Source organism: Triplophysa rosa, linkage group LG18 (genome assembly GCF_024868665.1).
Source record: "Triplophysa rosa linkage group LG18, Trosa_1v2, whole genome shotgun sequence".
NCBI lineage: Eukaryota > Metazoa > Chordata > Actinopteri > Cypriniformes > Nemacheilidae > Triplophysa > Triplophysa rosa.
This window is the reverse complement of record NC_079907.1, coordinates 6352511-6375852: the sequence shown is the minus strand read 5'-3', so window position 1 is coordinate 6375852 and position 23342 is coordinate 6352511. Positions and strand designations below refer to the sequence as shown.

The window sequence follows — 23342 nt, the reverse complement described above, 5'->3', positions numbered from 1 at the left end:
CACAGACACGCCTGACGCTTATTTACTTACAAAGTTATATCAGAGAAATAATTGAACTGTTGTTTAGTCTATAAACAGTTATTGATCAAGTTAAGTGCATTAGAGGCGGATAGATTTGGGATGTGTCGCTTTTGTACTGTAATCCAGAGTTCATCTAAACCTGCAGACACTAGTAATGTTTTACCACAAGAGGGCGACAAAGTGTTTCTACAGGCATATCAAGGGCGTGTATTGCCTTTTTAGACATTTTAACAGATACCTTAAATCACCCATATCAGAATTTTTTTTATGTTTGTGTCCTTATCGTTGATGTAGGCCTATAGAAGCAGCACCAGCAACTAACCCAGCACTTTCCTCTGCATCGAGTGTTTGTAGCCAAGTAAGCCAGTGGAAATTATGGCACAAGCCATCAGACAAATACACAAATGGATTAAAGATTTACTTTACTTTTATTGGATATGAGCGTCTTCTTCATTTATACATTATACTGCTTGGTGAAGACCCATGTGGGCGCTATAATGACTTTATGGGGAAATAGTTAATTGCCTCAAATGGCAATGAACAGAAAAAGAACATTTACAACTGCTACAACAATAAAAACAAATGTTTGCTTTCTAAAGCCGTTTTGTCAGTCACAGAGGCCTGAGAAACCAACGTTTAAGATTTTAAACTGTTTAAGAGTTAACTATCCAGTTCATGACTCTGTGTTCAAGGCAGAGAGTGTGTTTTTCCAAATGAAATACAGATTGGATGTAGCATAAATACAATTATAGTTACATTTTTTAAAGATATTCATTTCTGTCACCATTATAGTTTCGTTGCGTTTACACCGATATGACTCACTGGATTCAATACAATACACAAATGTAACATTTAATACAGACGTATTCAGATGCACCATTGGTACATCACAATTTTAGTTCCCAAAGTTATTTGATGGAAAGCATGGCTCGTGTCCGAGTACAGACCCTTGTCTCATATAAGTACCTGTATAGCATTATTTATTTACTCAAATATTTGACCCAAATCACAGTGTTAAACTCCTTTTGTTACTTCAGCATCCAGATGTCAATCTGAAATTTCACAAAATGTATTGAATTAATCAAAAATCATATTAATTCTTATTTTTTGCACCACATACACATTAAAGGGCCACCTTAACATTGAATTGTTACCAGATATTATGCATCACTTACTTCAAGTAATAAATGCTTTAAATAAATTGATTGTTTTACAATTGTAAATACAATTGTTTTTGTATAGCACCACTTTACGTATCAGAGTTGTAGGTGGTCAAACACACAGGACTCCCAAACTGCATCATGAAGATCAAGGTCTCTCATCAGGTACATTGTAAAAATTCATTACAAAACAAATACAAAAAAGACTCAATAGGCACCACTATAGAAATATTTGCTGTCCATGGATTTTACAAGTTTACTGTCCGTATCTTTTGCTTGGATCAGCCTTCAGACTTGGCTTTGATAAGGTGACCATTAAACGTCATGTAGGTGTCAAAATCATCGCTGAACACTGCGTTTTCTCGCTCGCCCTTGAAGAGTCGAACCCACACCTGGTCGTCTCTCTCCAGCTCCAGCATGAGGCTCTGGCTCTGCATGATGGAGCGATCGCTGGGTTGAGCGTACAGGATGGCCATCTCCTGCTCGTTCTTCATCACGTGCAAGTACGTCTCCTTCTGGTTCCAGGTGTGAGCGTTTAGACTAAAGAAATAGATGCCTGGAACGTAGCAGAAGAATTTCCCTGTGAACATGTTGAAATGGCCGTACAGGTTGACGAATTCTGTGTCGAAGATCAGGGTCTGATAGTATTCGCTGCTGTGCAGGGCTTTCTTACGGCCCACGGAAAAGGCAGCGTAGTAGGACTTGCATGGTTCACCGGAGGAACCAATGCTGCCCTTTGTGCCCTTCGTGCCAATGGACCCTCGCGGACCGGTTTGCCCTGTCCTGCCTGATTTCCCATAAGGCCCCCTCAGTCCAGTGTCTCCCTTTTCCCCTATAGGGGAAGGAATTTATCAGAATTATATAGTAGACAGGATTCATTCGTGCTTCACTAGCATCATTTAAAGGCCTTACATTTTTTATTTCGGATTTATCGTCCCACTTTTCTGAATCTTTTATTAAACACCAAATAATTAAAAATTATGAAGTTCAAATGACATGTAATTGTTTTGTTTGTCTTCTGTAATTGCTCTGATTTATAAAAGATGGCGCTAATCTGAAAGCCATTTTTCTTTTGATGTTTGTTTCATAAAACCATTTCAGCGGCGGTTTGGTCACAGAGGTCAATGTTTTCCAGCTCACAGAAACCGCATGTGATAGGCCTGACCTATATCATTCACAGACAGAGAGCGATTCAACTACGGGCTGACATGGATCTAAATCATTACACAGTCAAAGAGAGCCAACAGAGTAAGAAAGGTTATGTAAGTTATAGTTGTGTAAGTGATAGTTCACTCAAAAATGAAAATTCTGTCAGCATTTACTCACCCTCTTGTAACCCAAACAGAAGATATTTCGAAGAATGTCAGTAACCGAACAACGGCGGTTCCCGTTGACTTGCATTGTTTTTGTGTCTATACAATAGAAGTCAATGGGTATCGGCATTGTTCAGTTGCCAACATTCTTCAAAATATCTTCTTTTGTGTGCTAGCTGCAGAAGAAAGAAAGTCATACAGGTTTGAAATGTCAAGAGGGTGAGTAAATGATGACAGAATTTTCACTTTTGGGTGAACTATCCCTTTAACATATTAGTTTGCATTCTTGAAATAGAAGAACATGACTTAGTATCATATATGTAGTATCGGCATAACATCTTAGCTGTGTGTAGTATTGTATGTAGATTTTGCACCTTTAAGGATGGTGATGTTTATCTGTGGCACAACCTTGTACTGTGGGTTTTGAGGAAGGTCCTCTGCGGGATCACAGCATCGCTTGCATTCAGTTCCACTGATGTCAAAGTGCAAAAGAAAATGTTACTAATTTACAAATTGCCCAAAAAAGACGAATGTGAAGACATTATGGATGGATAGATTGATTAATGGATTGAAGAGGTTTTTAATCAGAAAAGTACCTGCCATCTCTGTAGTATTCTGTGGCTCTTTGATAATCTCTTGGCTCATACGTGTCCACATCTGGGTTTTGGGTTATGTATGGCTCAGTACATTTTGCAAACACGACCACCAGCAGAACCAGACATGTCAAAGGCATCTGAGATAAATGTCATGACATAATTATAATACATTACTGAGCTTTATGTATCTGCTGAACTAGGATCAGTTTAGTATTCAACTTGGATCAGGTGGTAAAGGTTCTGACTGCCAGTGTGACATTAGTTGTAAGATTTCTAAACATAGTCTAAAAAATTATGTAACCAGTGATGAGATGTCTCTAAATGTCATCCAATTTTAAAATTGACATCTGATTTGATATTTAGATTAAACTGAACCTCTCTGCTTTTTCTTTCTTGGGAACCGTGACTTTTCCAAGCCACGGGACAGAAACTATAACCAAAAAGTATGACATTTACTTAAGAAAAACGTATGCCAAAAATTCAGACTTCAGCTTAAGAGAGTCATTCAAGGTCACTGCTGTCTCAATTTTTCACTGTGAGGATAAAACATCCTATTTTTGATTTTAACCGGTTAGCAATCGTTTTGGAGTTTTGGATATGGAAACAAAACAAACAAATATGACATCTGCATTAAAACCTTTGGCATAACATAACATTTGGCATCACGGTCTAAACACTGCTGAAACTACTGTATAAAAAAGAAACTGTGCTTGAGAGCATGTTGGAATAAAAGTCCAAATATTTTGTGAAGTAGCTGCAAAAAAATGCTAAGAGGTCCAGAACACCTGGCGACCCGTATAAACAATGTTCAGCTTGAGTTCCAAAAGCCTAATGTAGAGAGAGGCGAAATATATCCATATATATATACACACTTTACAAATACTGTGACCATTAACATTATTTTACAAAAACAGTTTGTCCACAATAAATGTAATCACTATCCAAAAACTATAAAACAGCTATTTACAATTTACCACCATGGCCTGGCATTAAAATGTCCACATGAGTTTTTTTATGGCAGGATTTTAGGTTAAAGTCTTGTGGTTTACCACATTGGGTTCAAATTCAGTTTAGAACTGAAAGACCTGTCATTTTTGCACATTTTTTCAAATGTAAAAAGAAAAAAGATTCAGATTTCATTACTTTCTATGAATCACACAAGATTAAGTAAATTATAAATTTGCAAAAAACTAAAAAAGTTTTTTCAGTAGTTCTATGAGACTTTTTGACCCCAATCTGAATCTAACAATTATACAACCAACACCGATTCACAGTAATGGACACAATTCCTCAGTGTTTCACAGTTATGCAGTTTCCATGGTAACTGACATATCAAATAATGACAGCTTGTTAAATACTTGTCTGCTGACATTTTAATTTAGTGTTCTGTCTAGGCCAGAGAGTGTTTTAGTATATGATCTGAGTACTGTTTATGATCACTTATGCTATTGTCTGTCCCCCCCACACCCAGCCATCAGCCCTTTCAGTCAACATGGAGGATGTGTACTATACAAAATCCAAACATATCATTAAATATTTAAAGGCACAGACTGCATGGAATTCTCAGTTGAATAAGCTTTTCTGTTTTGTTCTGTTTGTGTCACTGTGATGGAAAACGGAGGAAATCAGATTACAAATCAGTTTCAGCACAGAGCTTTGAGGTTGTGCATTTATTATCTCTTAATACCTGTAGGTCATCGGACAGAACCCCACTATCATGCTGCATGTGTTTGTGTATATAAGTCACTTTATGGTGTTTTAAAAGTTCTGTGTGTCATTTTTTGGAGGATCTATTGACAGAAATGCAATATAATATACAGAACTATGTCTTCAAAGGTGTATAAAGACCTTATATAATGAAGCGTTATGTTTTTATTACCTTAGAATGAGCTGTCTGCATACACCGCGGGTCCCCTTACACGGGAATCGCCATGTTGTTTCTACAGTAGCCCTAAACGGACAAACTTCGGCAAAGAAGTGAAAACGCAACGACATCTTAGTTCTGTGTCAGCTAGTGCTTCGAAAGGGAGGGGTGAAGTGAGCCGTTGGTTACAATTTGCAACCTTACCACTAGATGCCGCTAAATTTCATACACTGGACCTTTAAGGCAGATGCCATGATACGGAGTATAAAGAATGAATGCTGTTTAGGTTTTGATGCTATTTATACAAGCATAGATTTATATTTGCCTGTGTATATATATATATATATATATATATATACTGTATATATTGTGTGTGTACTGTTTTTTTTTTATTAAGTCACTGACCAAAATAATGTTTGTTTTAGATTTTTTCACTTTCTGTCTCTGCTGCTGTTTCTTTGATTATTGTCTTTTACCACTCAGCTATGTTTACAGTCCCACATCTGATATTCTGGCATGAGAATCTCTCCTTCCTGCGGATGCTGGTGTCATGAAGGTTATGTTTACACGTACAGAACATCGTAGAGTGCTCATTTCGCTCAAAGCCAGTATTTCTGACTCCGACAACATCTGGACTGACCTTTTTTAGCACGGATTACATAAGCGGAGTGTTTTTGCTCCCCTCTGCTCCAGGGAACACCACGCTCCAAATCATAAACGTCCCATTTTTTTGCAATATCTAAGAGCTCCTAACCCTCGGCTGCTTTGATCTGTCATCTGTCAAGCAGTAACCAGATGACCATTAAAGGGAAAGTTCACCCAATAATGAAAATTCTTTGATCATTTATTCAGCCTCATGTCATTCCAAACCTGTATGAGTTTATTTCTTCTGCACATATTTTGAAGAACGTTGGTAACCAAACAACACTGACCCCTATCGACTTCCATTGTATGGACACAAAACTACTGGCACATTTCTCAAAACATCTTCTTTTGGGTTCCACTGAAGAAAGAGTCAAACACAGGTTTTGAAAGACATGAGGGTGAATAAATAATACCAGAAATTTAATTTATGGGTGAACTATTCTTTTAAAACTGCTCAGTTTTGCCCAGTCAAGGCTGCCATATCGGCCATTCAATTTCACGACAAATATTCACTGTTATCATAACAGAGCTACTAACTATACTTTGTGTTTGTCCCTCCACAATTCTGAAGGCATGCTGTGGCATGTCTGATCCGTGAGGTGTGGCTTTAGTAGGTTTGGTAACTGGAAACACAAGTATGTGGCCTTGTGTATGTGGCCATGATCCTGCTAAATCTAGTGAAAGAGGTCAGCCAGTTCTTTTTCTTTTCACTCTGGTGTTCGGTTCACCTGTAAGTTGAAGATGAACGTGATGCTTTTCTAAATTCTGCTGTCTGAGATCAGTGACTGAAGATAAACAGTTCATCTCTGTGTTAAATAAAGCTGCCTACAGAAATGATGCACAGCTTCCATTCCTTGGTTTTCGGCTTGCGACCAAACGTGACCTACTTTCAACCATAACTAAATATTTAGCTCTTCTGTCACTAGTCATGCACTGTCAAAGCCCACATATGCCTGATGTGCTATTTTAAAGGCTACAGACAAACTACATGTGCACTTCTGTAGTGCATGCTAGACCTGCTTTTATTCCAATCCTGCCAACTTTTTGTGATAGAAATGTTTCAGAGGAAGTTGGATGAACTTCAGGGAATGACAGCGATTTTGAAGGACACGGCCAAGAACATCTACTGTATCTGCAGTGTAAACAAACAGCCAATTTATTAAAGCAGCAATCTGCTTTGCTCGCTGAACTTCAAATGAGTTCCTCAAGTACTGCACACTCGGATGCATAAGCTCTAGAAACATAGTTGGTCTCAGAGGGTTTCATAGAAACACCTTAAAGTTTTCCACACTTTTTCTGAGGGAATAATAGACTCGGGTTTGCCTGTTTTGAAAGCCTACAGCCTCTCCAATCGTACTGAATTGTGAAACCCCTCTCCTCTTAAAGTGCACACAATTGCTAGGGGTGAACGGTTTGAAAACATCGTATTAACTAACACCATGTACTTGTACCAACAAGTCTTTACTCTTCTCTTACCTGGATGTATACGTACCAAATAAAGATTTCACCTTTTGATTATTCAGTCAGATATGAAATAATCTAAGATACAGTATTATTCAGATTATTCAGTCAGATAGTAAATTATCTAAGATATTAGATAAAGGTGGAAGACAGCTCAGAAATGTATTCAAAAGTAGAGAAAATTTGTGATTTTTTAATTTGGAAATAGAGAAATTAATGTAAAAATGCATACTTCAAATGTGATCTGACAGTGTATCCAAACAGACAAAACAAAGATACAGCAACGAATGCGATGGGATTTCAGAAAGCAATTCATCCTTCCTTCTTATTAAATACAACACTGTAAAAATAATATTTTTTCACTTAAAATTACATGTTTTCCCATGTGTTGTCATGTATATTTGCAGTCTTTTTCTGTAATTTGTCTTTTTTTTTGCCGTATTTCAAAAATACATGAAAATCTGTGAGCAATTTTATAATTCTGTTTTTTACAGTGCATGCAGAATATATTATTCACTGCTTACCTTTTTAAACCAATCATAAAAAAGTAGGTTTTATGTAAATAAATATTTTAATTTTAGCTGTAAATGTAAATAGAAAACACAGCTGGAGTTAATGCTGGTTTGGGCATAACAGGACAGTCTGTGTGGTCACTTTGAAGTCTACGTTCACCCCCTGACACTCATAATACACTATGTCTGTAACAACCTCGTTTACTACTGGGTTTGTACATGAAATGAGAAAAACAATATGTTCAATGAGATTGAAAGAAAGAAAGAAAGAAAGAAAGAAAGAAAGAAAGAAAGAAAGAAAGAAAGAAAGAAAAGAAGAAAGAAAGAAAGAAAGAAAGAAAGAAAGAAAGAAAGAAAGAAAGAAAGAAAGAAAGAAAGAAAAAGAAAAATCATAGTACATATGGGCAATTCTGATATAATGAGAATCTGTAAAACCCTTATGCAAGAAAACTCAGCATTGCACAACATTCATAATTTTGTTTGGAAAAGAATCCTATTTTAACTGTGTAGGAAATTAAGCAATTTGAACTTGGTTTTGTGATGGCACGCCTCAAGAATTCCTGTCCTAGTTTCTGATCCCGCACCCTTTGGCAGTGCAGATCTTTCCATGGACAATCAAAAGTAAAACTTAAGATTAGTTTCTCCAGTAGGCCTATCCCACATCGCCCATGATTTAATAGAGGTCCACAGGGACAGGGTGAGACATTTTCGTCGTATTCATTACATTGAGATTCAAACCATATGAGGGTGTTATTTTATATGATAACTTGCACCTGCTGTTAAATTTTTCATGTGCACATTCCCAGGCTTGTTTGACCTAACAATTATTTTGAAATGGCTGTCATCCATCAAAACAAAGAAAATGTCATTGAGAAACAGTCACGGGTCTGACCGGAGAACACTGAATTGGTTTTACACAGCTGTTATGCAGGCTTATGCAAGAGAGAAGCACAAATTATAGTCTGCAAACGCTTATGATTTGGATATTGTCATTTTTCACTTCACACAGTGAAGTTTCCATAAACTCTGAATGAATGATGTACTGTATCAACAACTTCATCCAAATGACTCAACAACAACAACCTATGTAAGCAAAAAAACAGAAAAACAATTTCTCAGAGTGGAATTTGTAAAATACAAACCCTGTTGTGGGCATTAAGTTTTCTTGGCATTTTATAAAACTTTCTGACTATATCTTTCAAAAACAGCCTCCACATTTCCATCAGTACGGCTCATGTGTCCTACCTTTATTCTCGCAGGTCCAAACCTGAGAGTCCGCTCGGCTCTCTGTTATTGCACTGAGGATGCTTCTGTCGATGTGTCTCTGTGAAAATGTTACTGTCTGTCAATGTTTTTAAAACATCTCCAAACTCAGCATGCCATGAGGAGCCAGGGAAAAGTGCAGAAAGGGAGGAGAGCCGAAGGAGGAGCGCGGATGCATCCAAGAGGGAGGGATGAAATCAAAACAAAAGTGCATACACAAGACTGTGGAAAGTGTAGGAGAGACTGATAGAGAGAAAGATGTATGAAAAGATAAAAGCAAAGCATTGTGTGCAGCTACTTCCCAGACGGTTTGACAAATGTTAAGTGGCTGCTCTAGGGAATCTTTTAAAGAGCAAGATTAGCATTTTAGAAACACAAACCGTTCAATTAAGCTTACCAAAGGACTATAATAATGAATGTTTCACTTTTTCATCTTTAAAACTCTTAAGGCGTTTTAATATTATAAGAAAGTGTGTGCAAATTACTGTCTGGCTGTGTAATTTTATCATAAAATGTTGTGAAACAAATAAGAAAACCTGCCTTTATACTTCCTGTAAAGCATTCACAATCCGCTTTCAATCAAATAAGGGAAACAGAGATCAAACATTGTAAGTAAACAGACCAACAGAACACAGATCTCCATGTTTAGATTCCCTCCAAGGAGTTTTTCCCATGTCACCTGATTTATCATGAATCTAGACTTTTGGTTAATGTTACTGAGTAAACATGATGATTAGATTATATGCATGGTAAACAAAGGAAACCGTGAGGGATAGTACTGTAAATTGTATATAAAGCATTTTAGACAAATAAGGGGTTGTATGTACTTGTATCTCCATAAGACACTGAGCATAAAAAGTTACTATTTAAATACACTTCTCAGCACTGATGAGCAACACATTGTCCTTATTTATTATCATGGTAAAACACACCAGGAAATATTACAAACGTGTTTACAGAGTATATGCAATGCTTTCTCGTTTGAAAGTCGCTTTAGATAAAAGCCTCTGTAAATGTATATTTTTTTGCTCTCATTACTAAAATCGAAATTCCTGCTGTTTATATAAATGACCACAAGATGTCGTCATAATCAAAGAATTGTAGCCCCGAAACTCTTCAGCGCAGCGCCAAAAATCAGAACTAAGAGGCAGCTTCTTTATTTGATAAAAAAGTGAAATAGAGACAATTGTATTTATGTTAAACAGTTCCAATAAGTTTGTTTAAAACAAACAAAAACAAAAAACAACGCTGAAGTATACATGTTATAACTATCATGTGAAATTACGTATCTAGGAATGCTGGAACCATCTGGACTTCATTCTCTGGTTTGGCAACATTTTTGCATATATGCACAATAGGCTATATGCTTACCAATAACTTAATAAATTAAACTGTGTCCACCAAAGCGTTTTAGCCAGCTGAAATTATACCTGGTGTTATTCTGAAAATGACCAGCTGGTTGCGCTTGAGAGCGCTTGGAAGCACTGCGCGTTTTTCCGGAGACGCGTTGGTTGCTGTCAGAGCCATTGAGAGAGAGAGTCGCGTCAACTCCGTTGACTCCAATAGAACAGTTTTTTCACAGCAATGGAGACTCTCAATAGTTCAAGGGAGTTACTAGTAACGCATGGAGCTGCGACTAAACAGACCAACTGAGGTAAACTTCTAACCCATTTAAAGACGAAAGCCATTTAATGAAGTTAAAAAATTAAAGAAATAAAGCATTTAAAGAGAAAACATAACTTCCTGGATCTATCTGAAGGCTCCATGAATCACGTGACACTCCAGCGTTTTGGACTTCCGTTGGTAAAACTCTCTCTCTCTCAATGGCTCTGGTTGCTGTGATTTGGAAGATCCATGACAGTTACATGTTACTATAGTGTCTTGTTTTAAATAATATTACTGAATAGAGCTATATTAATTCCTCCATTGTTGTGTATGATGGTTGGTCAATGTAGTGTTTGTCCCGCCTCTCCTCCACTGTGGTTGGACAGCTGTGCAAAAATTAAAAGGACAGTTACGAGCTCCGCGTTTGACCCAAAGTTAAAGAGTAAAAATGAAAAAAGACAGGGCAAAGGAACTCGTGAAATATAATTATGATACATAGTACATCAATGCAGTGTCATCAGTTTGTCTAAAAGAACATTTTGAATATTTTACGCACCATTTACGCGTGGTAGGGAGCAGGTGTACATTTCTTTAGTACCAACTAACATTTTGAAAATACGAGCATTTTCATGAATCCGAAAATTTACGTCAAAACGACTTTACGAACGATTTACACAAACAATCGTTCTTACCTGTGGGAACTTGTGAAACTGGATTCTTTTTACAGGCATACATTTTTTCATGTAATTATTTGCAAAAAAAGTATTTAAATTAGTATGCAGTATGGATAACACTAAAAAAAGCAGAAAATCCGCTTCCCCAGTTTTCTTGAAAGGCTCATTGAGCAACTTGAAGGGTGCATTGAAAAACACGTGCTGCGACTGTTACGCAATCTGCTGGAAAACATAACAGCCACGTGACTCCATCCTGACTGGATGCTGTATAATCAATCAAAATACCATCCACCTATCAGCGATCTGGTAGGCGTGTCTATACGCCAGGAAATGTTTGAGAGAGTACAAAATGTCATCTTACCACAACTCTTATCGATTGTTATATAGCGTAGCGTTTAATGTTGCTTTTTACGAATTTCGATCCGTTGCGCAAAAATGTGCTGATTTAACAGGAGAAAAAAAATGCACAATTTAATTGGTCTATATTGTTATTAAAAGATTAAACTGTGTTTTGTTATACCCAAAAACTGCAATCAATAAGATCTATCTAGGACGTACGTACACATATAATAAATTAATCGATGCTCGATACGGTTAACGAGACTGACCTAATGAAACTCCTCGGCGTTTCTCCCACGTGACTGTGGCGAGCGAGGCGTTGCAAGGGGAAGTGACGTCACAGCGCTACGTTCGCGTTCACCACAGGAGATTCTAGCCAGGCCTGTGACAGCTACGTTTTTCACGGCTGCGACGGGGGACATTTGTTAAAATCCACCTCCATCTTCTTTAAACGCGAGGAAAACGATGATCAAACCGCCGAGAGCATAATCTACATAGTCTAAGCTTTCGCCTGATCACAATATTGTGATATTTCAGGCTTTTCTGCATTTAAAAAGGAATGGTGAAAAGTGAGCTCCCGTTGGAAGAATCCGAATTCTCCTCAGGGATTCGGGGGGGGTTGGGGTCGCATAAAGATTTAAAGGGTTATAGTAATTGAATGGCGTGTATTATCAAGGTGAAAGCGAAATTTTAGGGTTAACAGCCTTTTGGGTTTAAGAGAAACATTTGAAATAGAGTCGGGCGACCTGTTCCGGAGAAACCAGTAAACAACTACGATGGAGCTACGAGTTGGGAACAGATACAGACTGGGCAGAAAAATTGGAAGTGGATCGTTTGGAGACATTTATTTGGGTAAATGTATATCTGAACTCTTGCACCATGTTACTATAAAGCTGTCAGTTGAATGATACTGCTCATACGTTGTGATTCATGTCTGTTAACTGTAAATGTGGTTTCAGTTCCTGATATTGTGGTTTTATGATGTCCATATCTCAGTTCTTCTGTCATTTAACGTTATGTGAAATATAATGTCTTGCGACCCTCGTAGCGCTATTTCTGTCTAAATGGTCTGTTGAAATACCTGGGTACTTAAAGTTGTCATTTAGGTCCCGACAGGCACATATACTGGCTTACTTCTGTTGTAAATAACTTGAAACGCTACATGATGTCGTATGACCATAAAATACATGAATTCTTTTGATATCAAAGTTTTTGCTGCTTCAGGTTGAGTGACATCACTCAACGAATGACAGCACTGAACCTGTTTTGTGAGAAACATCAACGTGGGATTCAAACAAGCCTTTGCAGGGCTACTGTATTAATGAACCATACATGTACTTACAGGTTTCAGTGTAAACATGAATCACCCAAAAGGCTAAACCTGGCACTTTTAATCAGCTTGCTTAGTTTGAATGGACACACCAAGCTGTAATGATTGACATGCTCAAAGCTAATGCGGTCAATAGGGTGTTAAATCCAGAGGCTGCTAACAGAACACCTAGTGTGTGGTTTAATCTTCATGTTTGATTCAATGATATTCCTGATCACATGGTTGTGAATTTTGGTGAATTGATGCTTTGATGGATGACCGTTGTCATGGAGCTACACCAGTAGTAACCAGAGAAAACTTTGCATTTACTTGGTGGATGAACTTTTTGCTTTCACCTCCACATCAGTTTCACACAGGAGGATGTTCTTGATTATTTGGTTATCCATGTCTGACATTTAGAGATCACACCGATGACAATAGAGAGCCATTGTTGGGTATGACAATGCAGGGTTGGGAAACCAAACTAGGTCATTATGTTAGCTTCTATTCGTTTAACAGATATTTTCCTCTCTGTTTAAGTTGGGGTAGCTTTTAATGGTGATTAAAACCTACTGTCGTTCATCTACGGTCTACTTAAAATCGTCTGAATAAAATGTGTGTGGTTGTAAATGTTGACAAATGTTTCTCCTATTCAGAATCCAGTACAAACTTTCGCAAATGTCCTTTTTTTGGCTGTGTTTTTCACCCTGACCTCAGAAACATTGTTCCTCTTACATCGAAAGAAACAACAGAATATTTAAATGAAGCAAGCTTCAACTCCTCATCAGGCTCAAATCCAATGGGCTTACTCTGCTTTGATAGACAAGCACTGTTTGCAGTGTTTACAAGGGATCTTTGATCACCCTGATGTTAGGGCCTCGTGTTAATTTGTGGAGAGCCCTTTATCCTACAGCTTTCTGGCTGAGATCGAATTGTTTCAATCTCTTGTGTGTCAACAGGGCTTGGCGGGTGTGGTGAGATCGTAAACTCCATCTGCTCGTGTGTTTCATAACTGCACCCCCTCTTACGCATGTGACCATAATTAACGTAATTTCAAACAATACTGACGTTAAATAATACTGATATTTTGAAGGTGGTACTTTTGTGTACAGTGCTTTATAATGTGATTGTGTATAAGTCATGTACTCAAATTGACTTTAATCATCCTCCGCCAGAGTAAGCTGGTCTGATTTTCCTACCAGTCAGCCTGGGTGAGATGTTACATCGTTTACCTCCCTGACAAATCATGCAATAGTCACCTTAAATGCAGTACCTATCCCTTTTTGGGATTCCTAGACCAATCCCATGCTTGCGTCACTTGGCATCATGAGGTGCCTCAGGTGTGCGAGTTACCAAGGAATGCCTTTTCATCCGCAGGTTCGTATTTTATTTGCCACCCCTTATGTAACACATGTTTGGGAGGTTTCGGTTTGGCATTATCGTGCCTGTCCTTTGTTTATTTTTGTACACCATCTGTAACTTGGTAAACTTTTAGCACCAACAAGAAGAGATCTAATTAGCTGTCAGATTATATTGTTCACCTTTTCCTGTATTAACTTTTATTTTTATTTCATAGTTTTGTGCACATGGGGTGTTTTGGAAGTGGCTTTTCACGTTATTACCAAAATAACAGATGGCCCATCTATAAAGTTTTTGAGCTTCTTGTAACAGTGCTATTGGTTAAACTGATATGAATATAAAGCAGAACTGTTATTTACATTGTTTATAGGCAGAGAAAGATTTCGACCTGCTCACTCACTATTTCATCAGGGTTGGAAGAGTGGTCCCCCTGTGATCAAGACGTAATCAAAGAGAAAAGACTGTTTGTTCTCTTCCTTGAGTCGACTGTCTCCAGTTTGCTGATTGAGTTGTGGGCTTATGCCCGACTTAAGATGAGTTTGTTTGCTAGCAATTTAAGTGAATCTCATCCTTAAGTGTTATTTTGTTTGTGTTTCAATGTCTTAGGAACTTGCAGAACAAGTTTTGGAGTTTCTGTTCAGACGAACACGGGTAGTAGCTCGTGCCAGGAGCATACAGTTGTAAAACTGACAGACCCAGTCCTGAATGGTGATAGGTCAACATAGATTACCATCTGTGCTATACACAATGTAGTAACACTTATGATTATTTTTGTAAGAGAATTGTTACTATGCAACATGCCAGAGATTGTATCCGTGCACTATTTACCGCCCTGACTGTTCATTTGATAGCTAAATGCAATACCTATCTATTTATGCTGGGAAGAACAGATGAGATTTGCCTTCTTGCCACCAAATTTTTTTTTCTAATCTATTATTTGCTTATTTGCATGTTTCCTCTGATTATTCTATTGGTAGTAATAAGTAGTAAAAGTTCTGTTATGTCCTTAATGGGGACTGGTGCTGTTGAGCTTCAAAAATTACAAAAAGGTTCTATAAAAACATAATCTACAGCTTTTTGTAACAGTGTAAAGTACAGACTGAACGCTGTTTTTCCCTGATAAAGGACAGGATTTTTTTTAAAGGAAAAGCTCTGTTCTGATCTCCAAGATGTATAGCCTTTAGGGCTGTCAAACAATTAACCGCATCCTGAATAAAAGTTTGTGATTACATAAAAATTTCTGTGTACTGTACATATTAATTTGGTATCTATAAGCACATGTAAACACATACGTGTATACTTGGCAATATAATTATATATTTATATATATATTTTGGACATATTTACCTGTATTTATTAATATGAACCATATTTTTGTTGATTAATTTTTATTTTATATTTGTCTCAAATATATGCATGTATGTTTTTATAAATACAAAATTAATTAGCATTGTGCACAGACATATATTATGTGTTGACAAACTTTTATTTTGCATGCGATTAATCGTTGATTAATCTTATATATTTATCATGTTTTTTATTGCGCGTTCCAATTAATTTCAATCAAACTGCAGTTGGTTTGTTTTGATTTAAGCCATAATAACTCAAAAAATGCAGCTAACTAACACAATAAAACGCAATAAAAACATGATAATATAATTGAAAAAAACATGTTTTTTGATTTTTTTTAAAAACCATGTATATAATATCTTTAAGCCTGACAGCCACTCGTGATCAAAATTCTTCCAAGGATGTCATTCAACAACATGTAGGGTTGTAAATAACAGACTTCTTGATTAAACTTCTCCAAAACATCTGTGACCCCCAGTGGAACTTTGTCATATGTGCACCGAATTTAATGGTCTATTCATTATAATCTACATTGGCGTCAGTTTGTACGATCTGATCCTTTCAGTGTTTTAACTGGTTTGTGTCTCGCTCTACCCCAGGCACGGACATTTCTGTTGGAGAGGAAGTGGCCATCAAACTGGAATGTGTGAAGACGAAACACCCACAGCTCCACATCGAGAGCAAAATTTACAAGATGATGCAGGGTGGAGGTAACCAGAATAGTTTTTTTACATCAGGGGTCTGGGTCTTAAGAAATCAATATGATCAATTAACATTTCTGTTGGATTACAACATGGCACCATGTGTGATTGTGTATGTGGGTTCTCCTTGCAGTGGGCATCCCTACCATAAAGTGGTGTGGTGCAGAAGGAGATTATAATGTGATGGTGATGGAGCTGCTTGGCCCCAGTCTGGAGGACCTTTTCAATTTCTGCTCCAGAAAGTTCAGCCTGAAGACAGTCCTGCTGCTGGCTGATCAGATGGTACGATCTAAAGTGTTGTGGTCATAAATAAAATTTTAAGTCTTAGTAAATAGGAGTTTTTGGAACATGTTGTTCTTTTAAATTAAAATGTAGGTGAAGTGACCAGTGTCCTTGCACAATGTTGGGAAAAGTGCTTAAAATATAGTTCTTTTTATTTTTCATGTGCTCTGTTGCCATAGATAATGGCTTATTTTGCATTGGAGTCAGTTCCTTATAAAGTGTCTTTTCACAACTGTGTAGATAAGCCGCATCGAGTACATCCACTCCAAGAACTTCATTCACAGAGATGTGAAGCCTGATAACTTTCTGATGGGCCTGGGGAAGAAAGGCAACCTTGTCTACATCATTGACTTCGGACTGGCCAAGAAATACCGTGACGCACGGACACACCAGCACATTCCATATCGAGAGAACAAGAATCTCACGGGCACTGCACGCTATGCCTCCATCAACACACATCTTGGCATTGGTAAGAACACATATGTAGACTGTGTTGATAATGGAGCACTAGCTTACTACTTGCTGTATACTGCCTATTATATAAAAAAGAAAAGTAATGCTTAAAACGCTTAATGCTACATACTGCTTTGGTCCTTAGTGACCACATAACCATCACATTTAGTTCAATAATTAGACTTGAATAATAAATATTTATTTACATTTGTTCATAACAACAGTGTGTGGTGCTGGAGTGATTATACATTTTTAAAACCATTTTTTCTTCCTCTTAGTCTGCTTTGACATGACTGCTTATTCATAAATTGCTACTGTAGTACGAAGCTTAGTTTCTTTTCATGCTCCAAATAAGCTCTTATAATTGTGTGTGTGTGTTTGTCTCTACAGAGCAGTCTCGGCGTGATGACCTGGAGTCTCTCGGTTATGTGCTCATGTACTTCAACTTGGGCTCGCTGCCCTGGCAGGGACTAAAAGCCGCCACCAAGAGACAGAAGTATGAGCGCATCAGTGAGAAGAAAATGTCCACCCCCATTGAAGTTCTCTGCAAGGGCTACCCATGTATGTACAAGCCTTGATGTGTTGTTTTAGCAGTTCTTCATTGTAGAAGTATTCGAAACTGTGCCTGGCAGGTCTCAGCAGTCAAACCTAGATCGTAATGTGGATGTTTATCTGCCCCGCAGCTGAATTTGCCACTTACCTCAACTTCTGTCGGTCACTGCGATTTGATGACAAGCCAGACTATTCTTACCTGAGGCAGCTCTTCAGGAATCTGTTCCACAGACAAGGCTTTTCCTACGACTACGTGTTTGATTGGAACATGCTTAAGTTTGTAAGTTAACAGCTTCTTACACAATTAATGATTGGTGGTATTTATTAATTTAGCTTGGAGCATTTATGCTTGTGCTGTTGTGTATTTCATATTTTAATGTAGATTATTTGGAATTGCTTACAGATCCTACTGCAGTCTGATTTTAATTTCTTAATCATGTTTTTATTTTCAGGGTGCCAACCGTACAGCAGAGGAGGCAGACCGTGAGAGGAGAGAGAGGGATGAGCGGATGAGGCATAGCAGGAATCCTGCCGCTCGAGGAATCCCAGCAGCCTCAGGCAGACCCCGTCCCACACAGGATGGAGCTGCACCCACCCCACTCACGCCCACCTCTCACACAGGTAAGCACATTTTGCTTCCCAGTCCATATCTGATGAAACCTTTTGCTCTTTTTGGATGCTGGTAAAAAGCATCAACTGCTTTTCGCTGTATCTTACAGCAAACACATCCTCCCCAAGACCAGTCACTGGCATGGAGCGCGAGCGGAAAGTCAGCATGCGGCTTCATCGCGGCGCTCCGGTGAACGTGTCATCCTCAGACCTGACGGGACGGCAAGACACTTCCCGCATGTCCACATCACAGGTATGTGCGGACCTGTATGACCACCTCCATCTTTTGCATATGCATGGGTCCCATGCAGACCAGTCAAATCCTTTATAAGCCCTTTTGTAAATCTAGGTATTTTCACTGATCAAAAGTGTATCTCAGTGTGGACTAAAGACCAAAGCACAGAGACAAATATGTAGCATAATTGAGCTTATTTTGATGAAAAAATAGTGTCAATTTGCTCTGTGCCGCTTTATCAAATGTCTTTGGGCAGGCTGAATTGTTTTTTTAAGCACACTTTCATTACAGAGTCTTAAAGGCATAGTTCACCCCAAAATGAAAATTCTGTCATTATTTACTCTCTCAGTAAAGGTTTCAAACCTGTATAAATGAACACAGAGAAAGATATTTGGAAGAATGTTAGCAATTTTCAGTTCTGGAACATCACTGGCTACCATAGTAGGAAAAATGTAATGGTAGTCAAAGGTGCTCCAGAACTGTTTGTTTTCCTAAATTCTTCAAAATATTTCATTTTGTGTTCAACAGAACAAAAAATATACAATAATTGTTTTTCTACTATGGCAGTCAATGATGTCAGAGACCTGAAAATTTCTAACATTCTTCCAAATATCTTTCTTTGTGTTCATCAGAACATTTATACAGGTTTGAAACCACCTGAGGTTGAGTAAATGATGACAGAATTGTCATTTTTGGGTGAACATCCCTTTAATGCCGGTATCGAAAGATAAGAGAAAATCTTCTAGGAGAAAAAATAAGAAAAAAACGAACCCCGATCGTAACATTAAGAGACTTAATACATAAAAAATGTCATATTAGGCTCACGAATAAATCTGATTATTAGGTAAGTGAAAGGGCTTTTCTAGGAAGCTCCCAACCTTACCTTAGTATTTCTTGGAAAATTCACCTGCAAAATCTGACAGTATTATATACTGTAGGCATGGTTTGATTATGGGTTGGTAAAATGTCAATGCATAAATGAATTTTGCAGGATTGTAAAGCTGAAATGTTTTTTTATTTCAGAATAGCATTCCCTTCGATCATCACGGCAAGTAGTTGCTTGTCACGCCATTGTGTGAAGGCAGCCGCACCAGGTGAGTTCTGTTGGCTAAAAAAGGTTTCAAACCTTTTTCCAGTTGCTTTACTACCTGCTATGGTCTGCTACTGCAACCCGGTATCATGCCAAAACATGCCGGTCCACTTGAAAATGACTCCTCTAGGCGTGAACATGACACACTCAGTTCTTTGCACTTTTAAAACTGAAACGACTTTTATATAAAATAATAGATATTTTAGAGCACTTAGCCCCACTCCTACCCTAAACCTTTTATAGCCGTACGATATCATACACGGTAGGTTTTAATCACCGGCGACGACCGCGCTGCAGGAACGCACGCAAGTGCCGTAGGCGTGAACACTCCAGTTTAGTGATGCAATCGGAGCAGGACAGCCAATGGCGTTTCATGACGTAAGCGAACGTAATGACGCAACCAGCGAGACACATGAGAGCCATTGCACTTTCACAATCGAAGCTGACGTTCCGTTGGCAATTTTTGAAATTGTACGCACTACGCAACCGGAAACAGTCTTACGGCGGACAGAGAAGGGGATCTTTGGGCTCTGAATAATTGCTTTTTTTTTTATAAATAGCATCTGTTGCCATATCTGCCTATTATGTGTTGTGTTTTATATTATAATATACAAATTGTTAGGTTTAGGTGTAGATGTGAGGTCGGGCTACGTGCTAAAATGCGTCTAAAGTGTGCGCACAAAGTGATAAACGTCCGCAAAATTCCATGTCACCCAAGACACGTCAAGAATTATAGAAACATTAGAAAATCACCCCGTACTGCTGGCGTTACTCAGCCTTCATACATGCGTGTCATGTTCACGCCTAGAAGAGTCAAAGTGTGACACTGACATGCATTTTCCAGTGGACCGGCGTGTCTGTAACACGCTTTGGCGTGATACGGGGTTGGCTACTGTCAGGCACAGCTTTTGTTCTTGTCACTATACATTTATTTGTAGGATTTATTTTTATGCTGTTGTTGTTACAGATTTTCTCCATGTCCTAGACGCCTCCACTTTGCAATATGGAGCACGATGGACAGCCTAACTACACGTGGCTGATTGACAGCTCTCCGCCATCAGCTAATAGATAGGGCCGTCATTCTCTCTCTCTTCTATTGACGAAACCAAAACGGTGTAGAACCAACTTGACCTCTGGTTAGGTTCTCTCTCTTTCTCTCCCTTTCTCATATTTTGTTTACTTCACTTTATAATTGTTCTCGTGGACATGAGAGCCAAGGCCTGTTGCGAAATCAATTAGGTTGATCAATCGGAGACTGGATCAGCCAGCCACACCACACCGTGTCACCTGCGTCCTTCACAGTATCAAACTATACATCAAGAGCTGCACAACTTTTTCTGGTTCGGGATCCTCTTTATTGAGGCTATGTATCGTCTATGTGGTTTAAACAAGTCTTTGTTTCTTTGTATACTGGGTTTTCTTTCGTATTTTAACCTGCCCAACAGACAAGTCTGTCTGGTGGTGCTGTATTGGGTTCACTTTCAATTTTTTATTTACTCTGTGTATTTATTTTTTACTATACATTTTAATAGCCCTTTGTAACTGGTGAGCTCACACTGGTTCCTTTTCCATGGCAGAGCCGGGGCCAAATCTCAGCCTACATCGTTCATAACAAATTGACTCCATGTCCTAATGCAGGGACCCTGTGAACCTCACCAGTTTGTCTGCTTTATTGATCTCTAACTGTACAAAATTGCCCATTATTTCCCTTCCCTATTATTGTGTGTCTTCTGTTTCTAAGCTGTGAAATAACTGTAAAATATTTGTGTAAATGTTTCCATGCAACTCCATAGAAAGACTATGAAATAGCCACAGATGGTTTGAGTCTGCAAGTTATCACCAGTTTTTTATTCCACTCTTTCATAAAGCCACTAAAATGAAGTGCCAGACATCGGGGGTTTCATACAGTATATTCTAAACTTGAACTTTGACTCTGCTGTTTTGATTCTCGTATGAAGACCATGTTCGGAACTGGTACATGTCAGACATGTCTTTTAAAAAGGTTGGTATTCAGCTTAAGAACGTAGATGCAAGTATTCTTGCATGGGTCCTGATTTCTTAGATGGTATTTTGGAAGTGATTAAGCGTTTGTTGGAGATACAGATCGTCTTTGCAAAGGCTGAATGAAAAATCAAGTCTTACTTTTGAAGTTCAGCTGTGATTACCCTCTACTAAGAATTATTCCAGCACTGATGTGGCTTTTCTAATGCACCTTGATAGCTGGTGTGGTCATCTCTCTACTGTTTCTTTCACGTCATCTGTTGAGGAGACTGGCAACTGCCTGGGCAAAGTTTTTTCCATCTGATTCTCTCTTTCCAGCCCATGGCTGTTTTGGACTCCACACACTTTAGTGGAAGTCATGCCAATTTGTCAGTCCTGTAATAATTTGTATTACCACCGTATTTGTGTATTTTAAACAGTGTAAATAAATGAATTGCTTGTATTTGCTTGTGCTGGCATCAGTTTTTTTTTGTTTTGTTCTGTTAAATAGCTAGTTTACCTAAATTATTTACAAGTTGTTTTTAAAATACTTTTTCATTTTAAAAATAGTTTACCTTATTTACTTTCAACCGTAATCTACAACCCTTTCCTGGCAAGCTACCAGGAGAGGGGTTGGAGATACCTGCCTTTCACAAATGTACAAAGAATTCTGTTGAATCCATTGGGCTCTGAATTTATGTCGCTGGGGTTGATACATCAGGCAGTATAGTAGCCCGTCAATCCATGTCACTGTGAATTTCTCACTGTATTTAAACAGGCCTGTTCAGAAATCTAACTGCATCTACATATAACCACTTTCCAATAGCCTTAATTCTCATTTCAGAGAGTGATGTTCCATACCTCCAAATGCAGGAATTTACAGTACAAGCATGGTCTTTTTATGGGGTGCTTTAGTCTAAAGGCTAAAATACACTACAAGACTTTTGCCCAGATTTTCAGTCTGGATTTGTTGCAGAAAGTCTGTGCCAGTCTGAAGATTTGATCATTTAGTGTGTTTCTATCTGAAACTTTCAAAAAAGTCTGCAAGTGTATGATGTCTAGTTTTACAAAAATCTGTTCAGATTTTAAAAGTCTTGTAGTGTATTCCAGCCATAAGTCTTAAAGGTCTGGTGTATGAAATTTAGTGGCGTCCGCCCTTTCGAAGCACTACGGTGGCTGACACAGGACAGAGAAGTTGTCACATTTTCTCTTCTTTACCGAAGGAGATAACGTATTTACCAAACACGCTCCGTAGAGCAGTTTGTCTGTTTTGGGCTACTGTAGAAACAACATGGTGAATGTAGATAGAAATAGCTTATTCGAAGGTAATAAAAACACAACGCTTAATTATTAACAAGGTCTTTATATACCTCTGAAGACATGGTTATATATATTATAATGCATTTGTCACTAGATACTGCAAAAAATTTGACACTGGACCTTTATACATTAAAAGCAAGTATGTTACAGCAGGGTTTAGACTGAAACTGCAGGAAGGGGTGGTAGATCAAGGCTAGTTTGCCACATGTCAGATGAGATTCTTTGTGGCACAGGTGCTCGGTCCAAGAGCAAACCCTGATAAAACACAAACCAGCTGTTCACAATCTGAATTTGTTTAAATATTGCAGACAGGTGTGTTGGGGTGACTGTGGATGCAAGTTATACACAGCAGAAGGATTAAGAACCCCTGGCTTAAGGCGTTAAGACTCTACGCATTTACAGATGGCCACCAGCTGAACTCGACTTGAAATACTGTGGAAAGCCTGTCCTAATAGGATTTGTGACGTGCTTGCGTTCCGCCTCTGAGAACGGAGTTGTGGGGTTAACGGAGTGATACTTAGATTTAAAGTTGTATTGTTTTTCATAATTTAATGATTCCTTTGTTACAGTTTTTCAAATACAATTCTTGATTTTTTTAATGTGCAGTTCCATTTTCACACATAAAAAAATAATTATGAAATGTTTTATT

General features: G+C 38.2%; 2 protein-coding genes across 3 annotated transcripts; one reads left to right on the top strand and one right to left on the bottom strand.

The window, feature by feature from the left end:
• Positions 1-430: 430 nt before the first annotated feature.
• c1qtnf1 (C1q and TNF related 1) lies at positions 431-8994 on the bottom strand. Its single transcript, XM_057359292.1, has 4 exons — positions 8818-8994; positions 3091-3227; positions 2869-2966; positions 431-2013 (listed from the first exon to the last, which is right to left on the bottom strand). Exons 2-4 carry the CDS (start codon positions 3225-3227, stop codon positions 1463-1465), a joined length of 786 nt encoding a protein of 261 aa, XP_057215275.1. The 5' UTR covers positions 8818-8994; the 3' UTR covers positions 431-1462.
• A 2835-nt stretch (positions 8995-11829) lies between these two features.
• csnk1db (casein kinase 1, delta b) lies at positions 11830-21836 on the top strand. Of its 2 annotated transcripts, XM_057358505.1 has the most exons (11): positions 11830-12305; positions 14728-14829; positions 16071-16181; positions 16306-16454; positions 16695-16923; positions 17298-17468; positions 17591-17739; positions 17912-18080; positions 18179-18321; positions 19327-19397; positions 20361-21836. In XM_057358505.1, the coding sequence occupies exons 1-10, from the start codon at positions 12230-12232 to the stop codon at positions 19357-19359; spliced, it is 1332 nt and encodes a 443-aa protein (XP_057214488.1). In that variant the 5' UTR covers positions 11830-12229; the 3' UTR covers positions 19360-19397; positions 20361-21836. The 2 variants fall into 2 exon arrangements, with proteins under 2 accessions (XP_057214488.1, XP_057214489.1); XM_057358506.1 differs by lacking the exon at positions 14728-14829 and having other exon boundaries at positions 11833-12305.
• The last annotated feature ends 1506 nt before the right edge of the window (positions 21837-23342 follow it).